At 43.5% G+C, this 15,886-nt stretch overlaps 1 protein-coding gene and 1 long non-coding RNA gene across 12 annotated transcripts in view; one reads left to right on the forward strand and one right to left on the reverse strand.

Annotated features, from left to right (window-relative positions):
• Positions 1–6,390: 6,390 nt before the first annotated feature.
• LOC107309769 (uncharacterized) lies at positions 6,391–8,234 on the reverse strand. Its single transcript, XR_014943517.1, has 2 exons — positions 8,037–8,234; positions 6,391–6,526 (listed from the first exon to the last, which is right to left on the reverse strand). It is a non-coding gene; the product is annotated as an uncharacterized LOC107309769 (long non-coding RNA).
• The window catches only part of NFX1 (nuclear transcription factor, X-box binding 1), an 88,448-nt gene continuing 80,168 nt past the window's right edge, over positions 7,607–15,886 (forward strand). For 10 of the 11 annotated variants that reach the window (XR_014943509.1, XR_014943504.1, XR_014943506.1 and 7 more), the window contains exon 1: positions 7,607–7,659. Coding sequence is in view for 4 of the 11 variants with exons in the window: in XM_085540056.1 (XP_085396182.1) it covers positions 7,635–7,659 (25 nt within the window). In the remaining 7 variants the exon portion in view is untranslated. Of the gene's footprint in view, positions 7,660–8,169; positions 8,213–15,886 lie in introns of all 11 variants that reach the window. The other variant, XM_015854823.3, reaches the window with a different exon arrangement.

A 15,886-nucleotide genomic window follows, 5' to 3' on the forward strand; every position in this document is an offset into this window, starting at 1 on the left:
GCGACGCGGATGAAGCGTCACCAGCCGCGCCGACACCTCAGCAAGGACCCGGGAGCGACCGAGACGCTGCCTGAGTGGGGGCAGCGGAAAGACGAAAGATGGCGGCCTCGAAAGGGCCCGGTGAACAACATCTTGGCACAGACTGAGGAACGGTGCTATTCTGGTTTGTCGATACGTGCGTTCCTCCTCACTCTGCGCGAGTGTAGCCGCTGTCAGCGCAGGCGCCGATGTGGAGAGGCATATCTCGCCTCGCGAGAGGAGGAGGCTGGTGGCTGCAAGCTGCAGGATGATGTTTTTATTTAACTCGTGTTTTTCAGCTATAAGAGGAAACTGATGCTGTCCATAAACAGAAAGTAGATGCTGTCCATAAGAGGAAGTAGAAAAAAGTGTAGGGAACCTGCTTTGGCAGGGAGGTTGGACTCGATGATCTCTAGATGTCCCTTCCAACCCCTACAATTATGTGATTCTGTGAAAAGCTGGTTGCTGCTTTGCCTCTGCAGGTCTCCATCCATCCTTCTCCTAGCTCTCCGTTTTTAGAGCTTTCTGCTCTTCATTCAGCACAGGCGAAGTTCCTCATTGGTCTCAGACACCACCTCCTGGCTCAGACAACAAATACTAGAGATAAAGGTCTAAAGTTCATCTTCAAGAGTAGTGATACGTGCATAACAGAAGAAATAAAAATAAGAGACAGAAGAAATCATCAGTGATCATATATCTAACAATAGTTATGCTAATCATCAAAAATACAAATCCAATTTACAAGGTTAGTCCCAATCTGTGCCAGCCATTTTCCTTACCTGGTAAGCCCCAAGGACTGTAGAAAGGTGATAAACCAGCATCTGTGTGAAAGCCCCTTGAATCAGACCTTTGGTTAGGGTGATTGGAACAGTTCAGAAGTCTAACCATTTTTTTTCATCTTAGCACGAGCTTCTTCTACAGAGGTGGTGGCATTATGAATAGCAATACATTACCCCTCAGCAAACATGCTGCACATTTATTTTCCATTCTGCACCTCTGCACAGCATTACTCCATACCAGATGCAGCACCCAGCATTCTTCTTTGTCAACTTTTATGCCATTATTGATTGTCCAATGCATCTGGATCCCTCTGCAAGTCCTCTCATCCCTCCAGGTAGCCAACAGCACCTCTCAGCTAGCATCCTCAGGATACATATCACTTCTGCATCCTGATTGTTGATAAAAATATTGAAGAAAACTAGCACTAGAATTGAGACACTGGTTGTCAACTCATTTTGACTATCCCTGACAGTAGCTTCATTCCTTAAATGCCTTTCAATAGAACCCAGGGTAATTTCCATAACTTTACCAGATACTGAAGCTAGACTAACAGTTTTCTAGTTTCCTTGGTCTTTACTCATGCTGTTACTGTAGATCAATAAAACACTGAGTAGATGAAACTGGTCAGAGTAAATAAGATTTATTAATGCACTCATGACCTGGAGAACTTTTCTGTGTGTCCATGCTTAGATCTTCCTTATTCAGGTATTAGATGGACTGACCCAAGGTGAAACCTTACTGGACCTGGCACTCACCAGTGTGGAGGAGAGCATTAGAGAGGTTAAGATTGAAGGCAGCCTGGGCTGTAGTGACCATGCCCTGGTGGGGTTTGTGATCTTGAAGAATGCAGACCTGGCAAAAAGAGGAGTCAGGACCCTGTGCTTCAGGAGAGCAAACTTCTGGCTTCTCAAGGATGGGATCACCTGGGAAACTGACCTTAAGGGCATCGGGTATAGAACAGAACTGGCAGCTCTTTAAGGACACCCTTCTGAGAGCACAACGGCTCTCCATCCCCCAGCAGAAGAAGTCGAGCAGGAGAGGCAGGTGACTGTCATGGCTGAGCAAGTGGCTGTAGCTTACACTGAGGGAAAAGAGGGAAATGTTCAGGAAGTGAAAGCAGGGATGTGTACCCTGAGAAGAATACAGGGCTGTTGTCCTTGTTTGTAGAGACAGGATTGGGAAAGCCAAGGCACAGATAGAGCTGAACTTGTCAAGGGATATGAAAGATAAGAAGGGGTTCTACAGGTACACAGGCAGGAAGAGACAGGTCAAGGAGAGTGTTCCTCTCTGATAAAAAGTAATGGAGAGCTGGATCCCTCAGACATAGAAAGGCTGAGGTATTCATGAGTGCTTTACCTCAGTCTTCACAGGTGGTCAGGCTTCCCATGTCTGCCAAGACCCTGAACCTCTAGATGAGGGTGTGGGGAGAAGATTCCATCCCAGTGTAATAGTGGAATGTGTCTGAGACCTCCTCATGAAATTGAATGCATGTAAATCCTTGGGGCCAGATGATATCCATCCTAGGGTTCTGAAAGAGATGGCTGATGGGTTGCTGAGCCACTCCCCATCATGTTTGAAAAATCATGGCTGTCTGGTGAAGTCCCCAGTGACTGGATAAATTACTCCCATTTTTTAAGAAAGTGAGAAAGGAAGACCTGGGGAACTACAGGCTGGTGAGCCTCACCTCTGTGCCTGGGTAGATAATGGATCAGATCCTCCTAGAAGCTTTGGAAAGGTGCAAACAAGACAAAAAGGTGGTCTGAGACAGCCCACATGGCTTCACCAAGCCTGACCAATCTAATGACCTTCTGTGATGGAGTGACGGCACTGGTGGACAGGGAAAGGGTGTTGGATGTCATCTTCCTGGACTTCTGCAAAGCCTTTGACATGGCCCCATGTCCATGTACTTGCTTATGTAAGTCATTTACTGTACAGAAGCCATTGCATTCTTTTAGTTCTCTTTTTCTTGCCTTTTCTTGAACCTTCCCCCATTTCTCTTTTGAGATGGGTGATGAGGCCACGTTTGTGCACAATTTATCAATTTATAGACTGTCTTGATGTTTTCTCTATTTTATTTTTTGCTCCTTTCTTACAAGTGCTTTCTTTCACACTACAGAGAAGATATTTTTTTCACAGAGGAAGAAGATATATTTCACAGAGAAGATATTTGCATACAACTATCTGTAATAACTGTTGCAATAGCTGAGGGTTGTTCTATTTTAAATGTGAAGTTAGGACTGTTTCTTCCCATGTGCACCCCTTCACATTTAGCTTTCCTGGATTCCATCTTCCATTTTTTGCCCAAGTACTCCTAAGACTTTTCTGATTGTATTTCTTCTCAGTCTGCCTACAGCTCTCTAAAAAATATCATACCACAAACACACTTTGACACTGCTTCCAGATCCTTGGTAAATGTGTTGCACAATTAGGTTCTGGAATAATCCATGTGAGTCTTTACTCTTGAATCCCTTTTATTGTGGAAATGGACTACTGACTCTTATTTCCTGCCTTTTAACCAGTTATTTATCTCTGTAGTTACTTGTTTCCTGGCTGTGTAATTTTTAAGAGCTTTTAATGAATGATCTTTTAAAATACCTTCTGAAAATCCATGTTCAGCTTTATCTCTCTTGGCCACAAGCTTATTGACTCCTAAGAATTTCATTAGAATTGTAAGGCAATTCTTCCCTTAAGAAAAGCCATTTTGACTTATTCTCATTTTTAAGCATATGCCTGCTAATTCTAATCTGTCATACAGTTTTTGTTAAATTCCCTGCCATAGACATCAGACCTGTAGTTTTCCAGATTTTATTCTGGCATTCTTTTAAAAAATTGACATTACAGTTAACACATCTCATTCTCCTGCTGCCAAAGCAGCTTTATGTTAATTGCTTTGTATGAAAGTTTGTAGTTTGGCCTTGAATCATTTTAGAATTGCTCAGTATATGAAATCTGGTCCCTATGATTTGCTACTAATCATTTTGCTTATATGTTCAGTATCCTCTCATAGTAACCCTTCCAAGGCAGAACCCCTGGTGAGTCTCCCCATAAATAAGGGTCTGTCTTTGGAATTTCATCTAGCTCTGCTTTACTGAAAGCAGATGTAAGTAATTACTTTAGATTTTACATTACTTTTCTCAGTAAACTCCTTTAAATTTCTTTCAATTTTCCTGACGGTACAGACTATCTGGTAAGCTTCCAGAGCCTGAACTGTTCTAGAAGGGATTTATTATTTGATTTCATGCCTTATGCAATTGTTCCTCAAACCCTTGTGGCCTGTCTCATGGCGTGGTTTACATTTCATCTGTGAGAGATTAGGATTCTATTTTCAATTTTAGACCCAAATTTATCTTTTGGAGGGATGCTTCTGAAAAGCAGTCCATAGCAACAGGCTCCCTTGTCTGTGCTGCTTAACCACCACAAGTTCCTTTTCCTCTGATAAACATTTGCTCTGAGTCCCCAAAATGGTATCCTTATAGTCTCCCCATTGCCCCCAAACAGTTATTTTAGCTACCTCTCTGTGCAATTTCTTCAGTTTTAGGTAGTTTTTTATTGTTATTATTATAATAATTATTATTTAATTTTTAATGATCACACATATAGGTGGACTTTTTTTGGCAGCCTGTAAGGGTCTTATGTAATGAATGAAAAGTCACTAGAAACAGAACATCTCTGCACTGCTCTCTCTGCGTGCACAGCACCTTAGAACTCTTAATTTGCCTTCTGGAGGGATACATGTTACTGAATCATACTATTGCTTCTTGCCACGGGGATTATAACCTCAAAAGCATTTGGAAATGCTTCTTTAAAGTGCAGGGACTCTAGTAAATCCTTTGCACAAGAGGATATTGGATTTATGCAGGAGACTTACACCGCAACTGAGTGGCTGGAGCCTATTTAATCTTCCTCACCAAAATCTCTGCTTCTCGGTAACCTAGTTCTGATCATTTCAAGGGATTTCCTTCTTTCTTCTTCCTCATCTCTACATCATTTTTCCCCTCACCTCCCAGTGGAAATGCTATTCACCAGGACCCAGCATACAGATCTGTGGCTGTCAGGGTCTCTAGGGCATCTTCTCCTGTATTCCGTTACCATCCTGGAGGTTTGTATTTATGGGTTCAACACTAACTTATAAAATCAACTGTCAGGTCTTGAGAATCCTCAAAGGGTGATTTTCTCTCCTTTCCTGAGCTGCTTTAAAATTCATGCTCATACCCTTAGTATCTGCTGGTTACTTATGTTGCAGGTATGCTTGTGCCTATATTGTCTGATCTTCACCATTTGGCTTGATTTTTGGTTTGAGCTGCCCTCTTGCTACAGGTTTGCTGTCAATCTGGATTGTTGCCTGAACTATAATTGAATATTATTATTGAAATTATTTTGCTCTTCTTGCTTCTGTATTGTGGAATTTGCTGACTTCTACGTTCATAGAATCACAGAATGACTTGGCTTGGAAGGAACTTCAAAGATCATCTAGTTCCAACTCCACTACCACGGGCAGGGTTGCCACCCTCTGGATCCAAGTGCCTGTATGTTCCATATGGAGCAGTATGTCCCTGCTGCTTCTGACAATCATATGGGTCAGTTGGCCAAAAGCAGCCACTGAGAAAAGACACGAGTAATAAATGGCACAGGGAAGGAGAGAGAAATATTAAAGGAAGATGAAGTAGAAAAACATATATATGTTTCAACCAAATAAGTTTTGATGGGAAGGTCTGTGGGAGATGCAGAGGTCAGCTTGGCCTTGCTGAATGTCAACTGTCTGATAATGAGGCTCTGGAAAGCAGACAGAAGATCTGAATAAATGGATGTTTTGTACCTAGGGATAAGATAAACTCTCTGCTGATTATAAAGACTTGTTATGGAACTTGCTTGCTTTCTAGCCAATGGATTGTTAGTGGAAATGTACTGAATGTGCGTGTTAGAATATAAAAAGGCTTGCTTAGAAGAACGAGAGAGAGGTACTGCATTATGATCATAACCATCACAGCAATAATGAAATCTTCCTGGCATGAGAACCCTTTATTGCGTTGCTAACTCATGACAAAGATCCTTGCTCCTATCCTTGCACTGAAAGGGAGAAAAGATGAGGAAAAGATAAAAAGACAATTTTGGCCAAGCTAAAGAAGAGAATAAAATCACATGCCTGTACAGAAATGCTGGACGATTGTCAGGCTATCGCGAGTGAATGGAATTTGCCCAGTGCAAAATTAAGGAAAACAACAACACAGAACGGTTGAGATAAAAAGATGTAATCAAGGAAAATGTGTGTTGACTTAGTAACTGACATTTTGCAGCAGCACACATAGGTGCAAATTATTGTATCCATACCACAACTGTACTTTTTGATGGTAACCAAAGAATGTATGCTGAAGTGGTAGTGCTGTAGCATGTATGGAAAGTGGTATGTAGTAGTTCTGTGTGAATGCTACGGTGATGTCTGTATAGTAGTGACAGAGAAGAACATGAGTCAGAGGTCTACCTCAAGTTTCTTGTCAGCAGTAGGAAGACCATGCATTATCCCTGAAAGGATGCATTAAACCTGCTGCTGCCGTATGCTCTTCTTTGCCAGCTTAGGTGAGACAAATACTTACATAAAACAAAACACTTCATATTGTATTCGTAATCCAAGCACATAGTAGCATCTTCATAAAGCTGTTGCTGTAGTGACTTGTGTGCTTCCTTTGTAGCAGTGGCAGGAGTCTGGGCTGCATATCAGTGACTAGAGTTTCTGCAAAAGAAGACCACATGTCCTTTAAGAGCTTTGGAGCCATGGACTTTGAAGACTAGGATGGGAAGAACTATTCTGCAAATGGAACTTTGATCTGAGAATTTCATGCTAGGGCTGCAGAGAACGGAATGCAGACTATACCTCAGACGACATTCCTCAGAGGGAATGCAGGCTATACCTCAGACGATGTTCCTCAGAGGTGCCATTTTTCTGAGCTGCAGTTGCTATGGTACTCTGAAGTTAGTCAGTATCTGAAAAGATCAGCAGCTCTGTAAGGACTCGGTAGCTAGCTACATTGCAGTGGTAAAAGTATAGAGCTGCTCTGCAGACGTACTGTAACCATGACACTGTAAACCTCTGCAGGGAGGTGTGAATCATACAATAGTTATCTTCGTGTTGAACACTGCAATATGACAAAACGTGTAGTTCTACGGGGCAATTGTAGCTGGAGCATTACAAGGTCTGTCTGCAGCTTGGACTGTATTGTGAATATCCACTTGTAGGCTTTCCAACAGAAGCTCAAGTTCCAGCACTCGTTTGGGACAGCAAGTACATGCCACTGCCACCTCCATGCAGGACGCAGTAGACAGCTGGATGCTGTATGCCTACTTTATACTTTCTTTATAGGAAAAAAAAAAACCAAAAAACAAAAAACCCCAACTCTTTTGGGCACCGAGCCCAAAGCAAAGGACCATTCTTTTCCTTCCCTTCTGCTTGACCAATACACTCTGAAACACAGACGGTACAGAGAAGGGCCACAGCTGTGAAGCTCATCGCCAAGCAAGCAGCCAATTTACCGCCAGCAGTAGCATTTCTTTGTTGTTATCACGTTTCCTTGCTTTCAACCTCAAAACTCCCGTTTTTCTGTTAATTACAGCCCACTTTGCCCTGCGGACCTGAACGACCAGCCGACCCGGCCCTCGAACTCGCCCCCTGCCCGGCCCTCAGCCCTTGGCACCGCCCCCTTCCCGGCGGCTCGTGCCCGTCTCTTCAGTGCGGCTGCGCGTCCTCAGCTCCCCTCGGCCGAGGGGGAGTTGGCGGCGCTGGGGCGCGTGCGCGGCCGCCAGGAAGCTGGACCTCGGGGTGGGGGCGGGAGGGAAGCGTTGGCATGGCGGAGGCGCGGCCCAATACAGGTGAGTGCGGTTATTGCCTTCGGGGGAAGAGCCGGGGAGCGGGCTGGTGTGCTGAGCTGGACGGGGAAAGGAGGAACGCGCATCGCTCTGCGGTAACGTTGGTGGGCAGAGGGCAGAGCTGTGGTGCTGGCAGCCGAATGCCGGCAGTCTGGGGCGTCCGGGCTGAGGCACCACCTGTTGTTACGTGCCGCCCGCACCGCTGCGTTGTTGGGTCCGCAGTGCTGGAGGCGGCCGGGCTGTGCGTGTGCCGCAGGATGGGCTGGGGAAACTTTGGCCAGGAGGAAACATGTGAGTTTCAAGTATGTGACGAGCGAACGGGACTCAAAAAAATCAAAAGAAAGGAAAAAAAGAAGCCATTTGAATTCTGGAAAACTTACTGCTTCTCGGAGATCGCCATTATCCCCCCTTCGCGCCCCGTGCTTGCCATACTCTGCAGAGGGCGGTGCTACTGACCCGCTCCTGTTGCACAGGCATTTATAAGATTGTGGTGTTCGGTGTGTTTCCGTGTAGAGCCTTGCAAGGGTTGAAGAGATGACTAAGGTGCGTGCTGCTGGTGAGTACTCGTCCTCTCCAGTGCCCTACGGGTGACAAAACAGAGCACGTGGAGGGGGGGAGGGGAGGGTTAGGAACCCAACCTGGGGTGGGATTGAATGCCGCAAGTAGAAGAAATTGTTTCCGATGGTGGTTTTTAAGGTGTAGGATCAGATTAACTTTTAATTTGCTGGATGTGGTTGCTGTGGAAGAGGATCGACCCTTCAAGATGCATATTCCAGCCTAGTATTTAATGACCCATAGCGTGTTATGGGCACTTAGTACTAGAAGAATTCTTATACAGTTGTGTCTTGGGTATTTAAATAGAAACTCTGTGTGCCTGGAGACATTCATGGTATTTACTGCTTTCATCACATCTTCTGTTTCTCTTGTTCTGAATAGACTTTCCAGTTAATCAACATGGCTTTGGGCTTGCTTGATGAGCTCACTCCTCTCATTGTTAATATAGCTGTTAAATTTTTGTCAGGTACAGAGTGCTGGACTTGAATGGCCGGGGATGAAGAAGAAAATACAAGTCTCTGCTTTTACAGCACCCTGAAGTTAAATCAGATTTAGCATATCGTTACTTTATATTTCAGATACTATCTTTAGTCTTTTCTGTTCTTAGCACCCGGGCTGTGAAGAGGGAAAAATAATCTGAGTTCATTTTTGATATTTTAAAAATGGGCCCATGGCCTTGTGGGAAGTGAAATAGCCCGTGATGTGGCTTGGAGTGTAGAGCTTGATAGATTCCATTTATGTATCTTTCCAGTTTCCAGCCCTGTGCATCTAGAAGGCATATCCCAGATTAGATGCTATAGTATTTAATGGTCATTATGGATTTCTTCCCCATGAGTAGCTGCTGTTGCTTTTGAATGTAGCTTAGTGCTTTTACCTTCACAATGGCAACTAGTTCTGTTTTCTCAAATGCCATGGTATTAAAATAAAGGTATCAGGAGGTGCTATAAAGTACTGAACATATTATAAAGGTGAACAGGAAGTGAAAATTCAGTGCATTTAGACCTTAGGAAAAAATTATCCTGTAGTAGATACTCTTAGACTTGTGAGGTTGCATTTCTTATCCCTACTTAGTATTTCTCCTGTGTAGTCTTCAAATGGACTGGCCAAAACTTCCATCTTCCATTTAAAATGTGGATGCATTGAATTTGGATAAAAATGTAAAAAGACAAAAACATAGCAACATGCAAAAACACTCTTTGGGTGCCAGTTGGCTGTCAAGCAGCTCCGCAGAGGGGAGTCTTAGAGACTTCTATAGACAATAAGCTGACTATGAGCCAGAAATGAAGACTTGCTGCAAAGATGACCAACAGTAACCCCAACTACCTTAGAAAGAATGTTGCCAGCAGATCTAGGAAGATGATCCTTTCTCTCTACTCAGCACCCATGAGGCAGGGTCTGGAATGCTGCGTTCAGCTGTGGGCTCCCTGTACAAGGAAGACGAAGGTTTACTGAAGACTCACATCCAACATAGGGCCATGAGCTGAAGGTATTTGAGCATTTTCATAAGAGGGTCTGACAGAGCTGGGTCTGTTCAGTCTGGAGGAGAGAAGGCTTGCACAGAGGGAATAAAGAATATGGATTCAAATTCTTCTGAGTATTATTGAGTGAAAGGCTAAGAAGTAACAGGTAAAAGCTGGTGTAAAATTTTGTCTGAGTACATGAAAAAGTCTTTTACTGTGTGGGTTATCAAACCCTAGAACACATTGCAGAGAGGCTGTGAAATATTTATTCTTGGGGACACTTGAATCATGATTGGGCAGTTTGAGAGGAGTGCTTGGGCTGTCGATGGTCTGGTGAGTTTCTTTCCAATCTCAACCATTTAGTAATTCTATGATAATGTTATTTTGTGTGTTATTCTTTCTCAAATTTCTGTTAAGAATTGTGGGAAGGAAGCATATCTCATTATTAAATCACAGAATGGCCTGTGTTAAGAAGGACCACAATGATCATCAAGTTTCAACCCCCCTCTGCCATGGGCAGGGTTGCCAACCGCTAGACCAGGCTGCCCAGAGCCACATCCAGCCTGGCCTTGAATGCCTCCAGGGACCGGGGCATCCACAACCTCTCTGGACAACCCTTTTCAGTGCATCACCACCCTCTGAGTGAAAAACTTCCTTCTAATATCTAACCTAAACCTCCCATGTCTCAGTTTAAAACCATTCCACATTGTCCTGTCATTATCCACTCATGTAAGTAGCCGTTCCCCCTCCAGTTTGTACACTTCAAGTACTGGAAGGCCAGAAATGATGTCTCCTCAAAGCCTTTTCTTCTCCAAGCTAAACAATCCCAGTTCCCTCAACCTTTCTTCATAGGAGAGGTGCTCCAGCCCTCTGATCATCTTAGCAGCTTTCCTCTGGACATGTTCTGGGAGCTCTGCATCTTTCTTGTGCTGGGGGCCCCAGGCCTGGATGCAGTACTGCAGATGGGGCCTCACAAGATCTGTTTAGAGGGGGACAGTCACCTCCATCTCCCTGCTGGCCACCTATCACAATTGGAATGAACAGTGAGTTTTGGACAGGCAGTTCATTTTGTGTAGAAATGGATTGCCTTTCTTGATTCTTTAAGCCTGAAACAATGTAACTGCTACTGAAGAAGAAATCCAACTGTCTGTCAATCTGCTCCTTCTCTGGAAATTATAGCATGCTGTAGGTGAATACTGTTACATAAAGTGCCCCGAGAAGACAGAAAATATTAAGGTGGTTGTTCTGGGGGTGTTAAACCTCTTCTTCACAAATTAGAAAGCCTGAGAATTTCCATAATGTGCTATTCGTGGTGGGTTTTATTTTGTTTTCCTGGTGCAGTGTAATACAGGTGCTATAAAATCTGCATGGAGTGTTTTCTTTATTGCATGTACATTGAATTCAGCTGATCAGATCATTTTGTATCTGGATACATGCAGATCTGACAGAAGTAAATTAACATATACACACTCTGTACTGCCATTGTCTTTAGATATAATTATTCTTTCGGAATTCTAATTGTTTTAATTTCAGGATAGATGTGTTCAGTTGACTTGGACTTCTGGGAGTGAGGATATAAGCAGAATTTGAAATGACTAGTAATTGCTGAATTGGCTGCTAAATTTTGTGGTAGATACTTCTCTTCAAGGCTGTTTGTCTCCACTTACAGATAGTGCTAGTACACTTGACTGCAGTTGAGGAAGGTGATGTTCAGTCAATACAATAATGAGTAATTATGGAAGAAATATATATTGCTTGAAACCAATATATATGAGCACAATGTTAGTAAGCAGAGTGTTCTAGTTAAGTGCTAATATATTTAAGCGTTGGGTGGATCTTTGAAAATTTCTACTTCTGTTATATTCTCTGTCTTTAGATTAAATGCAGTATTCAGTAACTATAGACCAGTCAGCCTCACCTCCATCCCTGGAAATGTGATGGAACAACTTATTCTTGGCACTGTCTCTAGGCATATCAAGGATAAAAAGGTTGTTAGGGACAGTCAACATATCTTCACTAGGGGGAAGTCATGCTTAGCCATCCTGATAGCCTTTTATGAATAAGTAACCAGGTAGATAGATGGTGGTAAAGCAGTGGATATGGTCTGTCTTGGTTTCATTAAAGCATTTGACGTTGTCTCCCACAGCATCTTTACAGTTAAACTGAGGAAATGTGGTCTGGACGATTGGGTAGTGAGGTGAACTGGCTGAAGGAAAGAAGCCAGAGAGTTGTGGTCAATGGGACAGAGTCTAGTTGGTGGCCTGTGTCTAGTAGAGTCCCACACAGGGGTCAGTACTGGGACCAGTGCTGTTCAATGTATTCATCAGTGATTCAAATGAAGCGATAGAGTGCACTGTCAGCTGATGACACAAAACTGGGAGGAATGTCTGATGTGCCAGCAGGCTGTGCTACCATCCAGTGAGGCCTAGACAGACTGGAGAGTTGGGTTGGGAGAAATGTAATAAAACATATCAAGGGCAAGTGTAGAGTCTTGCATCTGGGCAAGAGTAACCTCATGTACCAGTATGGGTTGGGGACTGAGCTGCTGGAGAGGAATACGGGGGTCCTGATGGACAGCAGGATGACCATGAGCCAGCACCGTGCCCTTGTGGCCAAAAAGGCCAATGGCACCCTGGGGTGTATTAGAAGGGATGTACTTAGTAGGTTGAGAGTGATTCTCATCTGCCTCTACTCTGCCCTGGTGGGACCACATCTGAAATATTGTGCCCAGTTCTGGGCCCCTCAGTTCAAGGAGTACAGGGAACTGCTTGAGAATCCAGCACAGAGCCACACAGATGATTAGGGGAGTGGAGCATCTCCCTTATGAAGAGAGGCTGAGGCAAGTGGGTCTTTTTATCTTGGAGGAGACTGAGGGGTGACCTTATTAATGTTTATAAGTATATAAAGTGTGAGTGTCATGAGGATGGAGTCAGGCCCATCTCAGTGACATTCAATGACAGGACAAGGGTAATGGGTGCAAGCTGGAACGCAGGATGTTCCACGTAAATATGAGGAAAAAAACTTCTTTGCAGGACCAGGCTGCCCAGAGAGATTGTGGGGTCTCCTCTAGAGGTATTCAAAACCCACGTGGATGCATTCCTGTGTGACCTAATCCAGGTGTTCCTGCTCTGGCAGGGGGGTTGGACTAGGTGATCTTTTGAGGTCCCTTCCTATCCTTGACATTCGGTAATTGTGATTTCTCCTTTGCTCATCTCAAAACTTTGGAGGTCTTAGTGGATGACAGTACAAACAAATGTACAGCTTCCTACTGCTATTAATACAGCTTTACCCCAGACCCTGATGTCCTTTTCTATTTTACCTCTGCTGTGTCCTTTGAGGAGCCTCTATAAGCCAAATCCACAGAGCAGTGACCTGATAGCACAGGAGGAGTTCATCATCTGCATTATCATTATCTGCTTGGAAATTACAAGTGTTTGTCTAATCAATGATCAGAAAGACTGATACTAATCAGAGTAGTATGTTTAGTTTCAATTTTGTGTTTACCTGAAACATCAGAAAGGAAATCTGTTTGTTTTTTTTTCTCTCTTTGCTATCTAGGAGGTATAACTGAATTTGGGAAGAGAAGTACTATCTCTGACACCTAGAATATTTTAGCCATTAGGTTTTTGGTTTAGTTATTTTTCTGACAGGACTACTTCTATATAGTTTTTTGTTTTGCATATTTATTCATGATCATCTACTTAATACACCATCTGCAAGATGCATTAAAGCACCTTGTGTAATGTTTCTTCAGTTAACTTTAGCTTGCTGAAAGTATGAAACTTGGATTATTGTATGGACTATTAGCTCTGGGTATTTCTTTTTTTTTTTTCCATGGGACTTTTGTGTATGTATATGTAAGTATATCAGAGGATATTTGAGTCACTGTTAGTTATTGATTATTGTATGTGTGTGTATTCTGCTGTTTCTGGTCATGACAAAGGGAGATCAGTTGTACTTGATAGAATTTACCACTTACATGCAATTATTAAAGTAACTTAAAAGCTGGCAGCAAGAATGAGATTTCTATTCATGGATAACACATCATCTTTTTATATTACTCATATTTTTAGAGGTGCATCTAAGTATCTGGCTCCTGGTTTCCCATCTGTTTCTTCAAACTTATATATTATTTGGGAGGTGCTTTTAAAAGCACCCACACAGTAGAGAAATGTTTGCTAATGTTCAGATATGATGTCCTGTGTCTGTGCTCAACTGTCTCTTGTTCTCTCTACAGTGCCATTTAATAGAGCTTATCTCTGTCCTTGTTACACCCTCCCTTCAGGGCTACACTGATGAGCTCTAACTTGAGCTAAAGTTTTGATTTGAATCAGCTTTGATTCAAAGGTGGGCGGTATTCCAGACCATTCATCATCTTCATGGTCTTTGGCTGGACTCTATGGTATGTCCAAGTCCCTCTCCTACTAGGGTGCCCAGAACTGAAAACAGTATTCCAGGCATGGCCTAATCAGAGCAAAGTAAAAGGGAAGGGTCACTGCTGTCTTCCTGCTGATAGTAATTTGCCTTCTACAGCCCAGAATACTGTTAGATTTCATAGGGGAAAAAGCACACTGCTAACTCATGCCCAACTTGGCATCCATCAGGACCCCCAAGTCTCTTTCTGCAAAGCTGTTTTCCTGCTGGTTGGCCCTTTGTATGTCTTAGTGCCTGAGGCTGTTCCCTTCGGAGGTGCAGAACTTCTTGCTTCCCCTTGTGAAATTACATGAAGTTCCTGTCAGCCTGTTTCTTCAGCCTGTTGAGGTCCCTCTGTGTAATAGTGTAACCCTGTGGCATATCAGCTATTGTTCCCAGTTCTGTGTCACCTGCTCCATCATCTAGGATTTGAACTGGTCCCAATCCTGACCCCTGGAGTACACTCCCAGTTATTGATCTCTAGATAGACTGTGCCAATGATCACCACCCTGTTTGCCTGTCCTTTCAGGCAGTTTTCAACACATCTCACTATTTGCCCATCCAATACAAACATCAACATCTTGTCAATGACAGGCCTTAATTAAGTTCAGATAGACAGTATCTACTGCTCTCCCCTCAATTGCCAGGCCAGTCATTTCATCATAGAAGCTAATCAGGTTGGTCAGGCATGACTTCCCCATGATGAATCTGTGGTAAGTATTCCTGATGCTTTGCTTGTCTTTCCTGTGCTTGGAAATGGTTTCCAGGATCAGCTCTTGCATTATCTTCCCAGGAACTGGGGAGAGGCTGAGCAGCCAATGTAGCAGAAATGCTAAGTCAGGGCCTGAAACAGTGATTGAGCACCTGGTAGGAAGGCAGAGCCAACGCAGGGGAGCTCATGTGCATGCAGTGTAGCTGAGTGACTGGAAGGGGTTGAGCCTTCTCAGATCTCATATAAGGGTTGGCAGTGGAGGCAAAGGTATCTCACTGAAGATCCCTGCCTACCTGAGGCTTTCCAGTGGTAAGCAGCATTTTTCCCTTGTTTCTGTGTCTACAGCTGCTGCATTTGGGCTTATACTTATTTGCTGCAACCTAGGAGTTTGCTACTCCTCTATTATTGCTGTGCTTTCAATTGCATTATAGTGTTATGGCCTGTAGTTTTGTGTCCCTCTTCTTGAAGATGATAATGATGTTTGCTTTCCCTCTAGTCTCCTGGCACTTTTCCAAATCACTGTGATTAATCAAGGATTAATGAGAGTGGTTTCACAGTGACATCAGGGAGCTCATTCAGCACTTTTGTATGCATTCAGCCAGGGCCCATGGAAGTATATATCTTGCCTGTTTAAGTATTCCCACCCCTTGAGCATGGGCTCCTTGCTGCAGTTTCTCTGCCTTGTCTCAAGGAGCAGGGATTCCAGAAGGCAAGTCTTTGTAGTAAAGACCAAGGTCAAGGCTTTCGGTACCTCAGCCTTTTTTCTGTCCTGTGTAATAGGTCTTTTCCTGTTGTTCAGAGGTAGGTATGCATTTTCACTAGCCTTCCTGTTATCACCTGTGTACTTATGGAAGCCCTTCTTGTTGTCTTCTCATTCTGATGAGATTTGATTGCATTTTGGTTCACTTAGGTTTCCTAACTTCATCTCTGAATGTTTGGACAGTTTATCTGTGCTATTTCCAAGGGTTCCCTGTCCTCACTTTCATCTTCCTTCTACTTCTTTTTTGTGAGCTCCTTCTACAGCTATGTGATCTGCCTGGCATTTCTGGTCTTATCTTGATTTTAGAGGCTCTGATTCCTGAAAGTCCCT

The sequence above is a fragment of the Coturnix japonica genome, chromosome 2, assembly GCF_054131305.1.
Source record: "Coturnix japonica strain WE chromosome 2, WE-NBRP24, whole genome shotgun sequence".
Lineage (NCBI taxonomy): Eukaryota > Metazoa > Chordata > Aves > Galliformes > Phasianidae > Coturnix > Coturnix japonica.